Here is a 20857-nt window from a genome sequence, read left to right as displayed (position 1 = left end):
CCCCTAACGTCTTGACTCTTTTTTTGTATATTAAAGGGGGGTTAATCAATTTGTTCCAATTTATTTTTATCACTCCTAGTTTGTAAACTTTCCTTCTTCTATAATAGTTTTCTTTAGGTGAGAATTCATTACTTCTACTGTGCAAGCTTCTATCTTATTCTTTAGCAAGAAGCTTGTAAATTCCTTTCCGTAAAATATTCTTTTGCTTCTTTCTTTCCATATTTCCAAAATTTGGATAGAAGGGCTTATATTCCAAACTTTGTTGCAGATATTATGAAACTTGTCAATAGGCCAACCTTTTAGATTGCTTTCTAGATTGTTAGAGAATAGTGCAATCTAGGGTAGCTTTTGTCTTAACCATTCCCAACAATACTGAGAAAAACTACATTTAAATAATAGGTGATCTATACATTCACTTTCTTTTCTTACATAAAATGCATCTTGAGGGCCCCTCAAAGCCTATTTTACTAAGTCTGTCTACTGTCAAAATTCTATTTTGGAGGATAACCCAAAGAAAGATTTCTACTTTTGGGAAGCAGGCAGAATTCTAACAAAGCTTCAGAGGCATTTCTACATCTTCCCATCTTTTTGATTCAATGATGAGGTTGTAAACTTTTGTCACATAGTATTTTACATCTTTTGAAGCTCCCCATATGTGCTTATCTACTCTTTCCATTTGATTTACTTTCCTTTCTCTGATAATCCTTTGAAAAGCCTCCTTTTCTATGGAGTCCAACTCAATGTTTTCTAGAGTTTTCCATTTCCATGTTGCTCTGCCATATTTCTCTATCAAATGCTTATTATTTCTAACTTTTGCCCCCCATAAATTTAGCAATGTGTTTTTAACATTCTCTGGGATGCCTAAGTTGTCAAGGGAAGGGTGACCATCCCATGAGTCCTCCCAAAAAAGGGCTTCTTCTCCTCTTCCTGTGTCACAAGTTATATATTTCCTAATTAGTTCTCTGCAATTGACTATGAAATTCCAACTTATAGATCCTTTGGGTAAATTTTGCATCGTCAATAAGGAAGTAGGGTCAAATGCATTTAAGTATTTTTTATATAGAATCTTAGCCCATTTTTGTTCCTTCTCATTATAATGTCTCCAAACCAGTTTTGCTCCTAAGGCTTCATTTTGCTAGTTTAGAATTTTAATCCCTAAACCCCCTAGTTCCTTGGGTTTTCTTATATTGTCCCATTTTCTTATGTTCCTCCATGTCATTCCAAAAGAAGTTTCTCAACTTTGCTTCTATTTTTTTTTTTTTTTTAAGTGGAAGATATGATACTTGAAAAGTTAGCAAAGTTGAAAGGATAGCTTTAATCTTTGTTACTTTTCTTGCTTTTGTTAACTATTTCCCTTTCCAATGTTCTATTTTGTTATCCATTCTATCTAAGATATTATTCCTGCCTTTATTACTGCCTGAACCTTTTTCAAGTTCTATACCTAAATATTTACATGGGAATGTTCCTTTCTTATAACCCATGATGTTCCAAATCTAATTTTCTACTTCAAGTTTAGTGTTAATAAAGAAGATGTATGATTTCTTAGCATTTAATTTTTGTCCTGATGCTTCTATGTATAACTGGATAATATTTCTAAATTTTTTTGCTTTCTAAATTTTTGAGCTTCCTTTAATGTGCTTTTATGGGTAGGATCGTGTTATCTACAAATTGTTGATGGGCGATGTTTGGGACATTCTCTGTCACTGTAATTCCTTTAATATTTCCTTATGTTTGCACTTTTTTGATCTACCATCCAAAAGCTTCTACCATGATTATAAATTGAAAAGGCAATAGTGGGTCTCCTTGCCTTATTCCTCTTGATATATCGAAGAACCCTATAGGGGTCCCAATAATTAGGAGTGAAATTTTAGGGTTAGATATACATTTAAAAATGAAGTTAATCCATTGTTGGGAGAAACCAAAGGCTTCTAGTATTTTGCATAAGAATCTCTAGTCTACCATGTCATATGCTTTTTGTATATCCAACTTCATAAACATACTCGCCTCTTTATTCCTGTTTGTTGAATGTATTGTTTCTTGTACAATTATTAAACCATCTACAATGGACCTACTTGGGGCAAATCATGTTTGTTCTTCTAAGATAGGTTTAGAAAGAATCAATTTAAGCCATCTAGATAAGGCTTTTGATAAAATTTTGTAAATGGTATTGCATAGGACAATAGGTCTAAAGTCTCAAGGATATTCAAATTTAGATTTTTTTGGTATGAGAGTTAAGAAAGTGTGATTAATCTCTAATAATAAAGATCCCCCATTCCTAGATGCTTCTATAACACCCCATAAATCTATCTCGATAATATCCCAACATTTTTTAATAAAAGAAAGTTTGAAATCCATCTAGCCCTTGGGATTTGTCTAGCTTCATGCTAAAGAAGGTTGATTAAACTTCTTCTATGATTATGGATTTTTTTAGCCACTTGTTGTCTTCTGAAGTTACTATTTTTTGGAATTGATTCTAGCATTTTTAATTTGTACAGTTATATTTGAGCTTCCATTATTATTTAGAATTTTTTTTAAAATATTCTATAAATATTTTTGCAATCTCTGTAGGATTTTCAACTTCAGTCCTGATTGGGTCTTTGACTTTTATAATCTTATTGCCGGATCTATTAAATATAGTGCTATTATGAAATAATTTTGTATTGTGGTCCCCTACTGTTAACCAGGTTTCTCTTGATTTTTGTCTCCAATGTATTTCTTCTTTCCCTAATATCTCCTCTTGTTTTGTTAGCATCTCTTTTTCCTTTATATATTTTTCATTATCCATTCCCCTTTTTATTATTTCTTCATTAAGACTTTTTAGATTTTCTTCATTGTCTAATTTTTCTTTAAAGATATTCTTAAATTGATTTTTATTCCATTTAAGAATATTCTCTTTTAAGATTTTGATTTTTTCCACAAAATAGAACATTTTAGATCCTTTAAAGTTACCTCGCTTCCACCATACTCGATCTAATCCATAAAGTTGTCATCAAAGAACCACATTTTTTCGCACTTAAAGGAATTTCAATGAGGCTTCTTAGGTTCAAATAATTTGATTCTTACCAAGGACTGGTCTGATCCTGGTATAGGCAAAAATTCTCCTTGAAGGAAGAACCTATCCAATTTTTCTGCTATATAAGTGAAGTTTTTCCTTCTATTGTTCCAAGTGTATGTTCCATTATTAGAGGGGATATATAATAATTTATTCATTTCTATCCAATTTTTGAAATCTTTGGAGGCTTGCGAGGTATAATACATCCCTCCATATTTTTTTATCTAGACTTAAGATTACATTAAAATCTCTCCCTATTAATATATTGTCATTATTATGGTCTCTCATAAATAGGCTAACTTCTTCCCATACTAACTTCTTCCCATAACTATTTTTTAGCTGCACTTTGAGTTGGGCCATATATATTTATTAGAATTATGTGTAGATCATTTCTAATGCTCTTAACTTTATAGATCATCCAGTATTGATTAGATTTCATTAAGTCTAAATTAATCTTCCTTGGATTCCAAATTGTTCCTAATCCTCCTAATGCTCTCTTGATTCTTGTAAGATTATGTTCCAAATACCTATTTTCTTTCCTAGTTTTATACCTTCCTCTTTGTTTTGTTTAGTTTCTTGCATTAATATAATTTTTGATTCAAATTGTGTTAAATTTCTTTTTATTAATCATTTCTCCTAGGAGCATTGAGACCCCTACCATTCTAAGTTTTCATTCTTATACTATCCCAAGAAGGCTCTTCTCCTTCCCTACTTTAAGAATCTAACTAATATTTTTTTGTTCCTTTTCCTAACCATCTACTTCTCTCATCTCTTTTAGGGATTTCCTTCCTCTCTTCATCTTTTTCTTATCACATTTAGGAGTTTTAATACCTTCTTGATTGATGGATATGCCTAAATATTCTAGATTTTCATTTGCATTGCTGATACTTTTTGTTTGCCTTCCTTCTTCTTCCTCTTCCTTTTCTCTTTCCATCTCTTTTATTATCTATTTTTCTAAATTCAACTGCTCTTTGTTTTTCATTTTGTCCATTTTCTTGATCATCTAATTCTTCACATTTCTACCTTAAGTTTGACTTATCCTCTTTATCAGTATTTTGATCATTACTTTGTTCTAGGTTCTCTGTGACTACCCTGTAGTCCTCTATACTCCAAACTTTTACTTTGTTTGCTATTGTTTCTTCATTTTCTACATTTGTGTTTTTTTGTGTTCTAAAAGGATCACCTCAATTCTTTGGGGTTTCTCAAAATTTATAGCTTTTTTTTTTGGCTCTTTTTTTTATTGTGATATTACACCATTGGCTTTAAGTTGTTGCAGGAATAGTATCATTCCATTCACCATTTGTTTCACTAGTTACTTCTATGAGTTCTTCCATTGTTGTTTTTTTTTGGATTGTTCTTATCTACTTCTATCTGCATTTTTAGGTGTTACCCAAGAATTTTTCGCTTTTTCTATTCTCTAATTTTTCTCTTTTTCCTGATCTTCTTCACTATCAAAGTGTCCTCTCTGAGTTTGATCTTGTTCATTCTATTGGATATCCTTTTATTTATTCTATATGCACCTATTCCCCTGTTCCTCTCTCTTTTTATAAGGAGTAATATCTTTTTATACATCGTTGGATGTCCACATAATTTCTATTTGATCTATGACATCATTAATTATTAGAGTTATATCTTCATTGAGTTTTTTAATTTATCTAATGTTCTCCTCTAGACTCTGAATGCCTAGGTTCTTCTCTTAGATTTTCAACTTTTCTTCCTAGTACATTCAGTAGTTAGATTCCTTCCCTAAATCTCCTTTGCATTTCTTCGTTGGCATCTTCTTCCTCTACTATTTTTCATTTCATTACTATACTTCTAAGAACACTCTAGATGATTTCAGGCTCTGTAATCTCCCCTTTTTCAGTCTCTTTGTTCTTTGCAATAATTATGTTGTCTATTTTATTTTGTGCTCTTTTTTTTTTTCTTGTTTCCTCAATTTCTCTTCTATGTTTACCTCTTCTATGGTGTGAATCTCTACATGATATTCTTTCCTTACTTCCTCAAAATATTTGTAGGTTGATACTTTTCTTATTCCTTTTTAAAGATAATTAACATATCTAATTTTCCTAGTATAGACCATGTATTTGATTGTATAATTTGAAGGATTTATTATTATTTTCATTTGATCTTGTTCATCACTATCTGGTTTCGGGTTAACTAGTAATTTCACATTGGTTGTTTTCGAATGATGTCATTCAAATTCTTTTATTCCTCCTAGTTTTTCTCCAATCTTAATGAATATGTCTATGTCACATAGTTCTACTGGAACTCTTTGTAATTACTTAGTTATATTGAGATTTTTAATTTCTATATCATTGAAATTTGACTTCTATTTTACAAAGTTTAAACTATAACCATTTTTAATTTTTAATTCTCTTTTAAGAAAATATGTTCCCAATTGTACATCTTTGCAATTTATATAAATTAAAGAATCCAAAAGGGGGGATATACTTACCTGATTCACGTCCATTGATTTGAGCCATTTCATCAATTTTGGTCTTTCTGTGTGCCTATCCAGATAGCATATAGTCCACTTCTTTCACATTCAAACTATTTATCTCCTATATTTTTATCACTTATGATTATCGTGTTATCCATTTTTGTTTCTGATTCATGGTTTGCTTGCTATCGATTGACTATTTTGTCATACTGAAATTCCCCAAATTGGAATCTAGGGTGAAGTGGTTTTGATGTTTTCTCCTCCCTGAGATTTGTTACTAGATGTTGGGTGCTAATTTTAGGGTTGAGATTTAATGGGACACTATTGGCTTTGGAAATGAAAGAGGGTTTGGCAAAAATAGGGATTAGACCAGTTTAGGGTTAGGATTTTAGGGGCTATCCTTCCCAATTTTGCCTTCAACATTTGTATATCTTTGGCATACCTAGTTTTTTCGAAGATGGTATGGTTTCTCTAGTTTTCGTCCTTGTTTTCATCCAAGTTTTTGTTTGGCCCCCCTTGATCCCTTTTTTGAAAATTTTGCATTGAACTTTTCTACTTCCAGGGTCAGACTTGCCTCCATCCTTCCTTTTCATCCATTTTTTCCTTTGATTAATCTACTAGTTTGGCTTGAAGATGATTTTCTTAGATATTCTTGAATCATTTTTCCTATAGTCAACCACTATTTCTTTGATGCACTCTTCATGCCTTTCTACTAGGATGTAAAATTTATTTTTTAACATGATTTCCTCCATTCTAGAGCATTGTTGTGGTTCCATATTTGTTTTTCTTTCTATCTTTCTTGTTATCTTATCTGTCACGGTTGTTGATGATAGGTATTGATCACTTTTTCCTTAATCAAGATTTTCCTACTCTTTAGCAAATTCGATACTATCATGAAGTTTGTTTTGTCTTTTTCTATTCATCAAGTGTTATATTTACTATGGTTTTCAAATTAAGTAGAAAATCATTTACATATTAACTTTACCCTTTCCAAAATAACATTCTCAAAATTTTAAAAGAAAAGTTTATTTAGATTTTAAAAGCATAATTATTTAAGAACCTTTGATAATTAAGAATTATTATTAAAATTTTAGTAATAATTATTAAGTTATTAATAATAATAATTATAAAATTATTAACAAAATACTATATATTAATTTATTAATAATAATGATCATTAATATTAAAATAATATAACAATTAATAATAATGGTGATAATAATAATAATAATATTCTAATTATAAAAAAACATAATAATAAAAATTTATGTGATTTCATATAGCAACCCCATGGGTGAAGGCCGCAAGCAGCCTCACTGCTTTGGCAGCTCACTGCCTTGGCAGTGTGCCTACCATCATAATCGAGGGGGGAGGTCACAGCCCCTCCTCTCTCCTTTTTTTTTAAATTTATTTTTTATTAATAAATTCACTTGAATAAAAGAAAATCTCCCCACTTCATTTAACAATAGTATTTTTATAAAACTCAGTAAAGGCATGGTATACGGATAATTTTCAGGAACCCCCTTGTTTTATTATAGATATTAATTTTAATCTTGATAGGGCAACAAAATAAAAACAATCAAATTTAATAATTAAATTTTATTTTATTTTCTAAACCCCATCCTAATTCATAATTTCCAAAATCAATCCAATTAAAAAAAAAAGGATTTCTCAATCAAGAATTTCCAATTTGATTTCATTCAAAGATATTTTTCAATAATAAATAACATAAATTTTAACAAGGGTTTCAACCATAATTATTTCTGAAAGCAGATCTATAACAAACATGGAGAAGATAGAGAAATTTTGAAAGAAAATTACTGTGCAAATCTCAACAAAGTCCTACCTCAATCTGATGCTAACCAAATTAATGGTCAAAGCTTGCAAGAATTTAGGTCTTCTTGAAAACCCCCTTTCTCAAAATTTTCTCCTCCAAACCACCTATGTGTGTAGAAATTAGCTCTATTTCCTTAATAAAGAGCTTTCTCCCATTAGGGTTTCATTTTTACAATCACACTTTTAATAATATATTTTTTAATTTAACTAATAATAATATTTAGAATTTATTATTAAGATAAACCTCCTAAATAAATTATTATTTAATTTTTACTTTAATTAAATCTTTTAAATTTATTTCTTATATTTATTTAATTAATTAAATATAATTAAAAATTAAATTTTTAATATAATTTTTTTGTTAAATTAAATCATTTAATAATCTTTTCATTTGATTTAATTATAATTAAAAATCACAATAAACCCATAAAACTATAAAGAAAACTCATTTTAAAGATAAAATACTAAATCAAACTCAAAGGGTCAAAGTCTTAGATTCGCGTCACTTGACAAATTCAAAAATGTAAACAACTCAGATACTTGTCCTACTTTATAGGACAATTTGTTTAGGGTTAAGATTTGCACTTAAGAACTATCTCTCATCTTTTACCATTGAGATACTGCGATAGGGCACGCTTATTCAAACAATTTAGAGAAGTTGATACCCAGCATTTGCAATCTACTTAAAAGCCAAACATATACATATACATATAAATCTATAGTAAACAGACAGTAACGGGGAGTGGTGCATCATGTAGATCATGACTAGTAGGTGGCTATGACTGCCTCCCTCAACTACATATGAAATGTCAACCATAAAGTAAGACATGCATGTACACCATACACATGCAAGTATGGGGTAGGTAACAATAGAAATTGCTAAAGCGTGTTATCTACATCCTCACTTGGAATGCTAAAGAAGCCACCTAAATTGTTCATAGCAAAATAATTCTTTATAATTATAAAAATAGAAAAATATAAATATGCAATTTATAACTTCATTTCTTCACATGTTTAATGAAAATTTCAGTACTTTTAACATATTTCGTGCATACTTCCAAGTTTTAACGATTCAGTTGGCCTATGACTAAAAATTTGAGTGAAAGAAGTAAGAAGAAAACTTCTGAAAAACAACCATTTTTATTTCTACTTTTTACTTCATTACTTCAACAGTTCCTGAGCTATAACTATAGCTTATGGCCTGAAATTTATGTACTAAAAGAAGAAAAAGAAAACCTTCAAAGGAAAACCATTTTTATATATCCACTGTTTAGTACATTACTATTGTTTGAAAAAGATTAGAAATGGGTGCCTGTAGCCTGAAATTCCAACAATAGCTTTTCCACTTCACATAGATATAAAGTCACGTTACCATAGAAATCCCACAGATTTAATCATGTATAACAGAATATGTTAAGACTTTTTTTAAAAGAAATTAAAAATACCTTTAGGGGAGCAATTCTTGTTAGAATCATCCTTTGCATCATGAATATGATCTTTAGGTATCAAGGAATTCAATAATGCCTCCAGTAGAGTTACATTTGTCTTTCTAGCTTTGGTCCTCTTCTTTCGACGATTACTTTTTATAGTATCATGTATAGGATCTTCTATCATACCCACACCTTCCTCTCCCTCTTCCAATTTACACCTGTTAGTGGATTTTATATGTGGAAGTTGTTGAGAAACATGTGTCTCAACCTTGCATTCTTTTCTTGGAAAATTCCAGAATTAGTTTGTGGGAGTTTTCCACTTGTTTATGCATTGGAAAGTGGTTAGTGAGTTGTTAAATGAGTCTTGTCCTTAGTAGAATAGAGGTAGGCTATTTTTAGAGCCTTGATGACTCATTTTGTGACTTTTATGGGGGTCTAGACTAAGAGACAAAATTATGGACGGGATTACTATTTTTAACCTGGTTGTTGTCAAAAATGGGTAACATGTGGCATGGTAGTTTTGCTCATGGTTTTGTAAAACCATAAGTGGTTTCCAGGTTGTAAAATCACTATAAAAGGAGGGCTTTGGGAAGTGTTTGTGTAATTGAGTTCAGTTTGCAAGACTGGTGCTAGAAAGAGTCTCTCCAAGTTCGAGTTGTGGTGATGCGCTCTTGTAAGAACTTGCATGGCAAGTGTATTGTAGTCATCTTGGTTTGATAATACATTGTGCGAGTTTTGGAGGGTGGGGTTTTTCTCCTGGAAGGGTTTCCCCACAGTAATCATTGTGTTGTGTATTCTTTGTTATTTTGATTATGTTATTATGCATTTCTTGAGATCTTTGCAATAGTTACTTGAATTTGCATAATCGTCCTCTCAAAGATTAGCGTAGGAAGCAATTCCGTGCACCTTTGCTTCCTTACAAGTGGTATCAAAGCCTGGCCAGGTTTGGTTCTATTTGTTGGGTACAGGGTTTTTTGAGCTAATCAAGGTTTGAGTGGGAGCTTGTGCAGAGCATTTCATTTCTGTGTTGCAGAATTAAAAGATAGCAAGCATGTCAGGGAGAATTGATGTTGAAAAGTTTTCTAGCACAAACTTTGAGATGTGGAAGTTGAAGATGGAAGATCTATTGATTGATCAAGATCTATGGGATGTGATTGATGAGAACAAGCTAAGGCCCACAGATCCAACATTAGCCGCACAATATGATATGAATGATAGAAAAGCTAAAGGTCTCATTAGATTGTGTCTTGCAAACTCGATTTTGATTAATATCCATGAAGAACCTACCGTGAAGAAGCTTTGGAAAAAGCTTAGTGAGATCTATCAAGCGAAATCACTTGTGAATAAGATTTTCTTGAGGAAGAAGTTGTATTCCTTGAGAATGGAAGAAGGTGGACAAATTTCTGAGCATTTGGAAAGGTTTAATATGTTGGTGACTCAATTGACCTCAGTAGGGATGCCAATGGATAAAGAAGAAAGGTGTCAAATCTTGTTATGTTCATTACCAGACTCATGGGATAGTCTTGTGATGGCTATAGGGAGTACTTCAGTTGTCTTGAAGATGGAAGATGTTGTTGGTTCTCTACTTTCTAAGGAGATGAGAAGGAAGGTCTCTCTAAATGCCAAAGAGGCTTTGAGTGTTCGTGGAAGACCAAAAGAAAGAGGCAAGAACGAAAATCACCATGCCCATTCTAAGTCCAAAAATAAGGGGAGATCAAAATCCCCTAGTAAGTCCAAGGCAATTTTCTGGAATTGCGGCAAACCTAGACACTTCCGAAAGGACTGCAAAGAGGAGAAGAAAAAGAAGAAGAAGAAAAAGCAAGATTCTGATTCTGAGTCCAAGAAGGAAGATGGAGATGCTTTCATTGTAGCCTTGGCCACTCATGCAATTTTTTGAAGCAGGTGTAAAAATGGTGAGAGGCGCTATGGTAATAGCGAGAGGAAGTAGATTGGGTACATTGTACCAACTTGATGCATGCACAGTTGAGTGCAATAGTACTTCTGATAAGATTGTGAAAAAGACTACTCAGTTGGAGAAGGAGAGAGTTTCTCTTTCAATAGATGGTCATGGTTTTTTGGTACCCAAGGGTGCTCTGTCTACCGAATCAAAGTTGCCTACAGAGAAGACTATGTTATGGCACCAGAGACTTAGCCACATAAGTGAGAAGGGTCTACGGACCTTGAAAAATAAGAACCTTGTTGATGCGTTGAATGACTGCAATCTTGAGTTTGATTTTTGTGAGCATTGTATCTATGGTAAACAAAACCGCATTCAGTTTTACTCAAGTTTTCATAAGTCTTCATGTATTTTGGATCTAATTCATTTAGATGTATTTGGTCCAGTTGATGTTCCTTCTATTGGTAGATCAGTTTATTACGTTTCTTTCATTGATGATTTTAGTAGAAGAACATGGGTTTATTTCCTTAAGAGTAAAGCTGAAGTTTCCAGTCGTTTCAAAGAATTTAAAGCAATGGTTGAATTGCAAATTGGAAAGAAAATAAAATGCTTGAGAACTAATAATGGTGGTGAATTTTGCTCCAATATTTTTCACACATTTTGTAAAGATTTTGGTATTAAAAGAGAGAAGACAACTCCATATTCTCCAAAGCAAAATGGAGTTGCAGAAAGAATGAATGGGACCTTGATGGAGAAGGCTAGGAGTATGCTGAGTGGTGCTGGACTAGAACAAAAGTTCTAGACTGAAGCTGTAGCCACTGCTTGCTACCTGATAAACAGGTCTCCTACATCAGCTCTTGTTGATAAGACGCCAATGGAAGCGTGGTCAGACCACAAGCCTTCACTTAGACATCTAAGAGTGTTTGGTTGTGAGGCATATGCTCATGTGCCAAAGGAGAAGTGAACAAAATTAGACAACAAAGCTATCAAATGTATCTTCATCGGATATAGTTATGGTGTGAAAGGATACAAGCTTTGGGATCTTGTTGCACAAAAGGTATTTTATTCCAGAAGTGTTATTTTTAGAGAAACTAAGCCTTCTTTTGTTACAGAGCAGCCATAACAAATTAAAGAAAAGAAAGAAGTGATTCAGCTTCCTACTACACCTGAGAAAGTTGAATCAAGGCCCTTAGAAAGACGAGATGTTGAAGAGAGCTCTACAAGTTTTGAATCATTAGAGGAAGAGGGAGAACCTAATCATGAACTTGAATCTCCTCAACCTAAACTAGATCTTGTTTGAAGATCTACTAGACAAAGGAAACCACCTGAAAGGTATGGGTATTATCTTGATGATTGGAGGTGCGTATTTGCATTGAATACTAACATTGATGAACCGAGATCTGTAGAAGAGGATCCTAGTATGAATGATTTAGAGTCTTGGAAAATAGCCATGGATGAAGAAATGGAAGCTCTTAAGAGGAATCAAACATGGAACCTTGTACCATTGCTTGAAGGACGAAAGCTTGTTGGTTGTAAATGGGTGTTCAAAAGGAAGATGGGTTCAGATGGAAGCATTGAGAAGTATAAAGCACGTTTGGTTGCAAAAGGTTACTCTCAAGTTGAGGGAGTAGATTATGGTGAGATTTTTTCTCCAATAGCCAAAATGACATCCATTAGATTTTTGCTTTCTATTGCAGTAGCTTATGATCTAGAGATTGAGCAAATGGATGTGAAAACTGCTTTCCTTCATGGAGATTTGGAGGAAGAAATTTACATGTCACAGCCAGAGCACTATGTGGTGAAAGGTAAAAGTCATTTGGTCTGTAAATTGAAGAAATCCTCGTATGGTTTAAAATAGAGTCCTAGGATGTGGTACCAAAAGTTTGATACATATGTGTTGAGTTTGGTATTTGTGCGATCTAAATTTGATCACTGTATATATTTCAAATCTGATGGTGATGGTTTTCTTGTTATTGCCTTGTATGTTGATGACATGTTGTTTATTGGCAAAGGAAAAGGTTTGATTGCAGAGTTAAAATCTCAACTCCCAATAAATTTTGAAATGAAATATCTTGGTGCAGCTAGGCACATTCTGGTAATGGAGATTATAAGAGATAGACAGAACAAAAAGCTTTGGCTAGGCCAAAGTAAGTATGTTGGTACTATTTTGAAAAGATTCAATATGCAAGATTCAAGACCATTGAGTGTTCCAGTTACTATGGGAACAAAGCTTGCTAGCTCACAATGTCCCACATCCCCATTGGAGATGGAAGAGATGAGTCAAGTACCATATTAGAGTGCTGTTGGAAGTTTGATGTATGCTATGGTTTGTACAAGACCATACATTGCCCAAGCAGTGGGAGTACTTTTCTGTTATATGTCTAATCCAGGAAAAGCACATTGGGAAGTAGTAAAAAGAGTTTTCAGATTCTTGCGGGGTACCTCAGAGTACTCAATATGTTTTCATGGAATAGGAAGTGAGCATTCCTTGGATATTCGAGGCTATGTGGATTCAAATTGGGCTGGTGATGTTGATAGAAGAAGATCGACCAGTGCATATGTGTTTACATTATTTGGTGGTGCAATCAATTGGATGAGTAAGCGATAGGCTGTGGTCACTTTATCCACTACTGAGGCAAAGTATATGGCAGCTACTCATGCCTACAAAGAAGCCATCTGGCTAAAGAGATTGTGTTCAGATATAGAGTTCAAACAGGGTGCAGTGACAATTTATAGTGACAACCAAAGTGCAATCTTCCTAGTGAAGAACCCAACTTTTCATGCGAGGACCAAGCACATTGATGTACAATATCATTTTGTGAGAGATATTATCGAGGACAGCAAGGTGAAGCTGGAAAAGGTAGAGACTTTGGTGAATGTTGCTAATACATTAACTAAGCCTATGAGCATAGAGAAATTCAGATGGTGTTCAGAGTCTATGGGCCTCTCGGCCCCTAGCAATTAAGTCCATGATATTTCAGATCCCCTGACTCTTGCCAGGTGTTCGACAAGTGGGAGAATGTTGAGAAACATGTGTCTCAACCTTGCAATCTTTTCTTCAAAAATTCCAGAATTAGTTTGTGGTAGTTTTCCCCTTGTTTATGCATTGGAAAGTGGTTAGTGAGTTGTTAAATGAGTCTTGTGCTTAGTAGAATAGAGGTAGGCTATTTTTAGAGCCTTGATCACTCATTTTGTGACTTTTATGGGGGTCTAGACTAAGAGACAAAATTGTGGACTGGATTACTATTTTTAACCTGGTTGTTGTCAAAAATGGGTAACATGTGGCATGGTAGTTTTGCTCATGGTTTTGTAAAACCATAAGTGGTTTCCAAGTTGTAAAATCACTATAAAAGGAGGTCTTGAGGAGGTGTTTGTGTAATTGAGTTCAGTTTGCAAGACTAGTGCTAGAAAGAGTCTCTCCAAGTTCAAGTTGTGGTGATGCGCTCCTGTAAGAACTTGCATTGCAGGTGTATTGTAATCATCTTGGTTTGATAATACATTGTGTGAGTTTTGGAGGGTGGGGTTTTTCTCCCGGAAGGGTTTCCCCATGGTAATCATTGTGTTGTGTATTATTTGTTAATTTTGATTATGTTATTATGCGTTTCTTGAGATCTTTGCAATAATTACTTGAATTTGCATAATTGTCCTCTCAAAGATTAGTGTAGGAAGCGATTCTGTGCATCTTTGCTTCCTTACAAAAGTAGATCTAGGTCTTTACCTTACATTGATTTGCTGAAACAAAATAAGATCTCCTCATGTATTTTTCCTTTGTGAAACTGATCGAGTCAAACAAACATATCCACTTCTCCTGAATCTACTTGTGTACTGCTAGCAGTTATCTGGCCCAACAATAAAACATTATCTCCATTAACTGAATACAACTTTTTCTTTGAGAAATTTCAGCCAGCATAATTAAAATAAACATTATATAAGAGACAAACCATGTTTTCTTGAGCAATGAGATTAGATGCATGCAGAGCTTCATTCCTAGTCACGTCCACTGAAAGTCCATGAAATATTCCCATTACCTTATTTACAAAACCACCATTCCAGAGTGTGATGCTATTGATCAGTGAAAATAAATTTAGATTCACCAATTAAACAATTTAATCTCTCGGTTATGATAGGCTTCTAAGACTGTATGCACTGAGGCTCCTTGCCAAACCCTCTCTGAGAAATAGAATGACAGAAAAGTTTGAAAATACCTTCAACTGTGCCAATGCATGTTTGGCAGCTTTAGTTTCTGCAGACCTCTTCTTCATGTTTGATCCTTCTCCAGATATAATTGATCCCTTCACCTTTATTTGTATAGTGGCCACATGAACATTCCTTGTCTTTGTGGTGGCCACATTGAATTCATAATGGTGGTAAGAGCAAAGCTCGTGCAATTCCCATAGTGGTTGCAATTCCATGTTTTTAGGTGTAACAATGGGAGACAAAATAGGTTTTAGTTTTTTCCAGACAACATCAAGTTTTAGTCGAGTATCCACTAATATTGCACCTAAAATGCTTTCTAGTATATCTCCTAGTACCTGCATTTAAGAAATATAGTAAAATGACATAAGTTGTAATCAAAGTGAACATTTATGTTAACATGCAATAAAAAGAATGCTAATAACATGTCTATATTATATCCAAGAATTAATTACAAAACAATAAAATAAATTGGAATTTATTACACAAATACCCACTGGAAATCTTTTATTGTGTACCTATCTATGTACTTTTGATGTTCAATAATAAAAAGTCAAGCTGGACTTCCAGTCCAATAAATTATATTAATATGCATAGAATAAGGGTCCTCAATCATGCTATTGAGCATTATAGAAAATTTTCAATAATTAAAAAAAAGTGAGCTGATTAAACAAAAATTCAAAGATGAATTCTCACAAATGTTAAACTACCTAACTTGCCTTTGGAGCATGCATTCCTCCTCCAAATGATATAAACTTGCAGTTACCACCTCTATGTTGTTTAAATTCCTCAACAAATTTTAATATTTGATTTTGTAATTCATTTGAATTATGACGAAGATAGTTGTGAATATTGTGTTTCACTGTTGCTTGAGCAAAGTTCTCGTTGTTCACAGCTACCTGTCGTAAGTCTGATAAAATTCCCTGGGATGATTCCTCATATGTTGAATACAGATGCTTAGTAATAACAAGATCCAGTACAGAGTTACCTAGGAATTCTAACCTCTGTAAAATTAACACATAATATCAACATTCAGTTCTACATTCTAGAAAAAATTAATTGTGCAAGTACTATCAAATATACTATTTGGACTATGCAAGGTAAGTTCAATATAAAATTACCTGGTAAGAATGTCATCCTTTTTCGCTAATTGAACCATGTGTGATTGCTTCTACCAAGAGGCATCGATTTTCAAAGCGGTAGTCTAAGATCAATTCCAGTTCATCCAAACGTTTGCATGCAATATCTACTGACTCATCTTCAACATTAACCTCCATGTTCATCCATCTCATGAACTCAAGGGCTGCATTTGTACCCCCTCTGATCAAAGTGCTCCAATTAGGGCCTCCATAACATCTAATATTATTTTGGATTGAATCCATCGATGCCTCTTGTCACAAACTTTGCCCATTTCAAGACTATTGGAATCTTCTGGGTTGCAAGAGCAGGGAACAATGTTTCTGCAATGTAGCCCAGGGGCGACCCATTTGCACACATGAAATAGATCATCTAAAATATATCCCTTTTCACAAAGCAAAAGAAAAATAAGTTATTAGATTAGACTTGAAATTGACAAATAAGTCATATTGTACTTGTCACTAATTCTTAAAAATTTAGAGAAAACTGTCTAAGAAAGATAAAATATCAATTTATTTTAGCAGTAGGATTTCTAATCTATAGTATATTTACTAAGATGTTTTTATTAACTAACTATGAATAAAGAGTTTAAAAAATAGGAGCTCATTTTACTAGTAGAATTTTTAATTTAGAATTTATTTTCTTATCAACTAACTATAAAAATATAGCATTTTAGTACCTGCAAATTATGGTTCAATGCCAAATCATGAAGCGTTTTATTACAGACTGCCTTAGCTCTACGATATGATAACCGTCCTTCATCCTCATTTTCCTATTTCATAAAAAGGAGTCACCTAATAACTCCAACCGCTCATAGGAGTAACATTCTAAGCATTTGTGTGAAGTGATTGCTTCCAGTATCTATGAAGAAAGAAAAAGTGTTCAGTAAGAGGTTAAGAAGAATTTACTTCTGCATAGAAAAACAAAAATGAAACAATTAATCTTAAATAAATAAATCAAACAAAATAACATCAGTTTGAAATGATTAGCAATGAAATTACCAGTTGCACGGATACAGGCGAACAATTTGGGCGTTCTATCTTAATTGTTTTATTAAGTTGACTTGCGAGCATTGAACAATTGAGGCGGTGCATAACAGATCTCATAAATGGTCCATCCAAGTTCAAACACAACTCTGGAGGAAGTTCCACAAATGGTCCTTCTTTCTCCACTGCCTTTTCTTGGTGTTTTGTAAGAAAATTACGGGGTCGCTTTAAATGCTTCAGTTTCTTTCCATGCCTGCGAAATCATCATGATAAGTTAATTAGAACCATTGCAATCAACTCTATGTGAATACACCTGGACGGGCATTTAAGATTAAGACTATCAAAGATGAGATACTCACTTTTTCAGAAAATATTCACTGTAGCTATCATAACATGGATTAGAAACTTTTTTGGGATATAGCATTCCATTATGAACAATAAGCACTGCTTTATCTATCAAATGTGAAGATTCACAGATGTTACTAGCCAAAATCAAAATTTCAGAGTCCTCTCGACTGTGCAAATCTGTTGTTCCCATCATAGAAGCCTCTTCTGAAATAGTCTAAGGGCAGAAGTAAGTAAGTATAGGAAGTGCACCATAGGTTTTTTATTTCCATGAATTTTTTCCTATTCCTCAGATTTCCAAAAATTCCATTGAAAATTATTTCTTGAAAATCTTTTGCATTCCTCATCTGTTTAATACACAAGTGACAGAACTATTATCAGTTTCATACAAAAAGAAGCAAATAACTTATTGGAAGCAAATTGTAATATATAAATTGGAAGATGAAGTTGTTTGTCTTTCAATACCTGAGTTAAATCCAAAGTCATTTCTCCTCTTCGTAAAAATTCTGCCTTAACAAGCTTATCTGTAGTTAAAAACATATCTATATGTGTATTTGCAATGTCATCATCTAATTCAGATTTAATTAACATGGCAAAATTCAAATATGTCTTATTATCATTGGATTTAGATGTAAAATAAGTTCGTAAACTTTCAAAGTAACTTCTCTCTCCTCTTCATCCCAACTATCAGATAATGTGTCTATTTTAATAGTTGAATGTACCTCTCTTATTTCAGGTAGACCTTGCAGAAAGAAAAAGAAATAATATCAGACAATTAAATCTTCAAATATCACAACCTACTAATCATCAAAGAAAATCATGCGTAATTTTCATTAATAAAGATTATAAAAGAACAAAAATATCATCAAAAGAAAATTTTCTCCAAAGAATATTGACATTTTATTCCGTTTCATTAATGTTTTTTTATTTGACAATAATTTTTTAATAAAATGTAATTAAAATAAATAATTACGTTTATTGAAAACGCACTTTTAAGAAATAACTAATATATGAAATATAAATTTAATTACCTCTATTATTATTTGGGATATACAATATGACTTCAAAATTTTCAAAAAAGTTAAAAATATTTTCTTTTAAAAAAATATAAGCAATAAAAAGAAATATAAGAGAAACCTTTCAACTACTATTAGAAAAAACACATTTAATTCATATATCACAATCAAATTTATCAAATATTAATTTCATTCCAATAAATAATATAGTTTTACTTCTACATAATACTAAAAGTTTAGCAAAACTATTTCTAATGTCAGAGTCCCCAATAATACAAGAGAATGAATTGTTTGCATACCTGATTTCGTAGATGTTATTCCCTCTTTGTCATTGCAATCCTCTTCAATTTCATCCCCATTTTCAATTACTCTTTCCTCAATTTTGTCCTCTCTTTCACGAACTCCTCCAAGATCTTCACCAAAATCTTCAACTTCATTTAAAGTTCTAGATTTATCCTTTTCAACCACACTTTTCTCCTTAGTATAAGGCATTCTATTTACAATGGTTGTGATTCTTGGAAGTTGTTCAACATCTACTGACAAATCTTTTTCAATTGAACTCCTCTTTGTTATAGAAGCGTCATTTTTACTTGATATTATGTCCTCTATTATGGCTACACTCTTGATTATATCAAATAAGTCATCCTTCTGCTTCTCATTACTTCTGTGAAATTCAAAAATTGATAACATTTAGTGTAAAAGTATAACACTAACATTGGTTATGAATTTTCTAGATTTTATCAAATTGCAAATGCCTTATGCCTTCTATGGTATTTGAAATCATGAGATGAAATTTTCGATAATTAATAGCTAGACTCACATTCTACTGAAGTTGAAAAAGCAAAGTGATTATTTACATCATGCATCTCCTAGGAACCATGGTTTAGATTATGATGCCAAACTGAAAGGTTGTTGTACTAACGTATTTTATGCATTGTTTAAACAGATAAGAATGTAGTAATTTACTTTTTTTTAAAAAATTTATTCATTTTTCCAAGGTAAAAGTCGTAAGCTTGAACATTATATTAATTACTTGAATTTATATTCACAAATTACCTCTCAAAAAATAAGATGAACTCTGAGTTTTCATGGTGAGCACGTCCACTAGATTGAATATAACTCTGCAGGCTTACGGGTAAATCAAAATGGATGACACAGTTACAATTTTCTACATCAATACCTTCTTCAATCACATTTGTTGCAACTAAAACTTGAACCTGCACATTCATATTAAAAAAACATCATAATTCAATACAGCCCATAGATTTTTTTAAAATCAATATCAATAACCTTTATAAATATATTTCTGAAAAAGATGCAACTGAAAATTTTATGTAATATTTGAACACCGTATTAACAAAAAATTTGAACAACGTATTAAGAAAAATTTAACATCTAGGTAAGTTTGAATAGCATGGTCGTAATCAAATTAACATTTGTTTCCAGTAAATGAAAGATCCAACCAACCTTTCTAGAAGAAAAGTTTTCTAAAGCTTTTTTCTGTGTCTTGCTACCACATGTAGAGCTTACACTAGATAAGAAATCAGTCTTCAGACATTTCAAACAATCAATCTGTTGTAACAAACTTGAGATTACTGCAGCTGCAATCACTCTTTCCACAAATACTAAACAGGAAACCTTTCTGGGATCTTCATCACTGTTAAAACTAGGAGTCAGTCTTCTATCAAAATGCAATAAAAAAACTACAAATAGACACTGATATCACATTACTATGATTTCTCGTACCTCTTCTGTATTAAAAAATGCACTAGCTGCTCCAACTTTCGAGTTAAAATGCCATGTTTAACAGCATTGTGAATTCCTTCAGGTGTGTTGAATAATTCATTCACATCTGAAGTCTCAAATTCAATATTTTTAATTTGATGTTTACACCGAACAAGTGTGAGAAATACAAATCAAAAATTTAAACTCACAACCCTAAACTTAAAAATTATACTTGGCACTTCAAAAACTTCTTGGCACATGAAGGTGTCGAGTGCTAGTTTTACTCGGCACATGAAGGTGCTGAGTGCCAGATAGCTCGGCACTTGCTTGGTGTCGAGTGATAGGCAAGAGGTGCCAAGAGAGCTCAGCACAAGAAGAGCTCGGCACACAATAATTGCTCGGCGCCAATGGATGCCGAGTGAGCTCGGCTCCAACTGAGAAAGAAGATGTCAAGTGTTCTGTTTCAAACTTAAGAAATATAACTTAGAAAATATTTCAACGTGAATGCTTTCACCATTCAAATCAGAAAGCCAAAACTTTAAGCTTTCAACCAAACTTGTCAAATGCAATGAATAGAAGAGTAAGAACAATAGATTCGAGTATGCCTGCTTGCTTAGTATTTAACTTTGATTTAAAACAATACAAGATCTGGGAGCATTTGGCTTCAACCAAAAAACCCTAAATTTACCCTAAAACTTCAAATGGCTTCAATACTTCAAACTTCAACTTTGCAGCTCTAATGGCTGCATACAAAAGCGCCTGGAGCAATCACTGCTTCACAGGTCAAATCCAATGAACA

The 20857-nt window shown here is 32.7% G+C and overlaps 1 protein-coding gene across 1 annotated transcript in view; it reads right to left on the bottom strand.

The window, feature by feature from the left end:
* The window catches only part of LOC149552914 (endoribonuclease Dicer homolog 3a-like), a 72069-nt gene that overhangs the window by 24510 nt on the left and 26702 nt on the right, over window positions 1-20857 (bottom strand). The window contains exons 9-22 of the mRNA XM_089790252.1: window positions 20080-20185; window positions 19801-20014; window positions 19390-19550; window positions 18633-18997; window positions 17783-17841; window positions 17332-17534; window positions 16988-17225; window positions 16666-16758; window positions 16252-16358; window positions 16025-16169; window positions 15569-15853; window positions 14861-15187; window positions 14597-14683; window positions 14451-14494 (exon numbers count right to left, since the gene is read on the bottom strand). Of these exons, the coding sequence (XP_089646378.1) occupies window positions 14451-14494; window positions 14597-14683; window positions 14861-15187; window positions 15569-15853; window positions 16025-16169; window positions 16252-16358; window positions 16666-16758; window positions 16988-17225; window positions 17332-17534; window positions 17783-17841; window positions 18633-18997; window positions 19390-19550; window positions 19801-20014; window positions 20080-20185 (2434 nt within the window). The remainder of the gene's footprint in view (window positions 1-14450; window positions 14495-14596; window positions 14684-14860; window positions 15188-15568; window positions 15854-16024; window positions 16170-16251; window positions 16359-16665; window positions 16759-16987; window positions 17226-17331; window positions 17535-17782; window positions 17842-18632; window positions 18998-19389; window positions 19551-19800; window positions 20015-20079; window positions 20186-20857) is intronic.

This window comes from Cupressus sempervirens, chromosome 6, assembly GCF_028749045.1.
Source record: "Cupressus sempervirens isolate cs-2001-9-10 chromosome 6, ASM2874904v1, whole genome shotgun sequence".
In the NCBI taxonomy this organism is placed as follows: domain Eukaryota; kingdom Viridiplantae; phylum Streptophyta; class Pinopsida; order Cupressales; family Cupressaceae; genus Cupressus; species Cupressus sempervirens.
The sequence above is the reverse complement of the archived record's forward strand: the minus strand, read 5'-3'. Positions and strand labels throughout refer to the sequence as shown.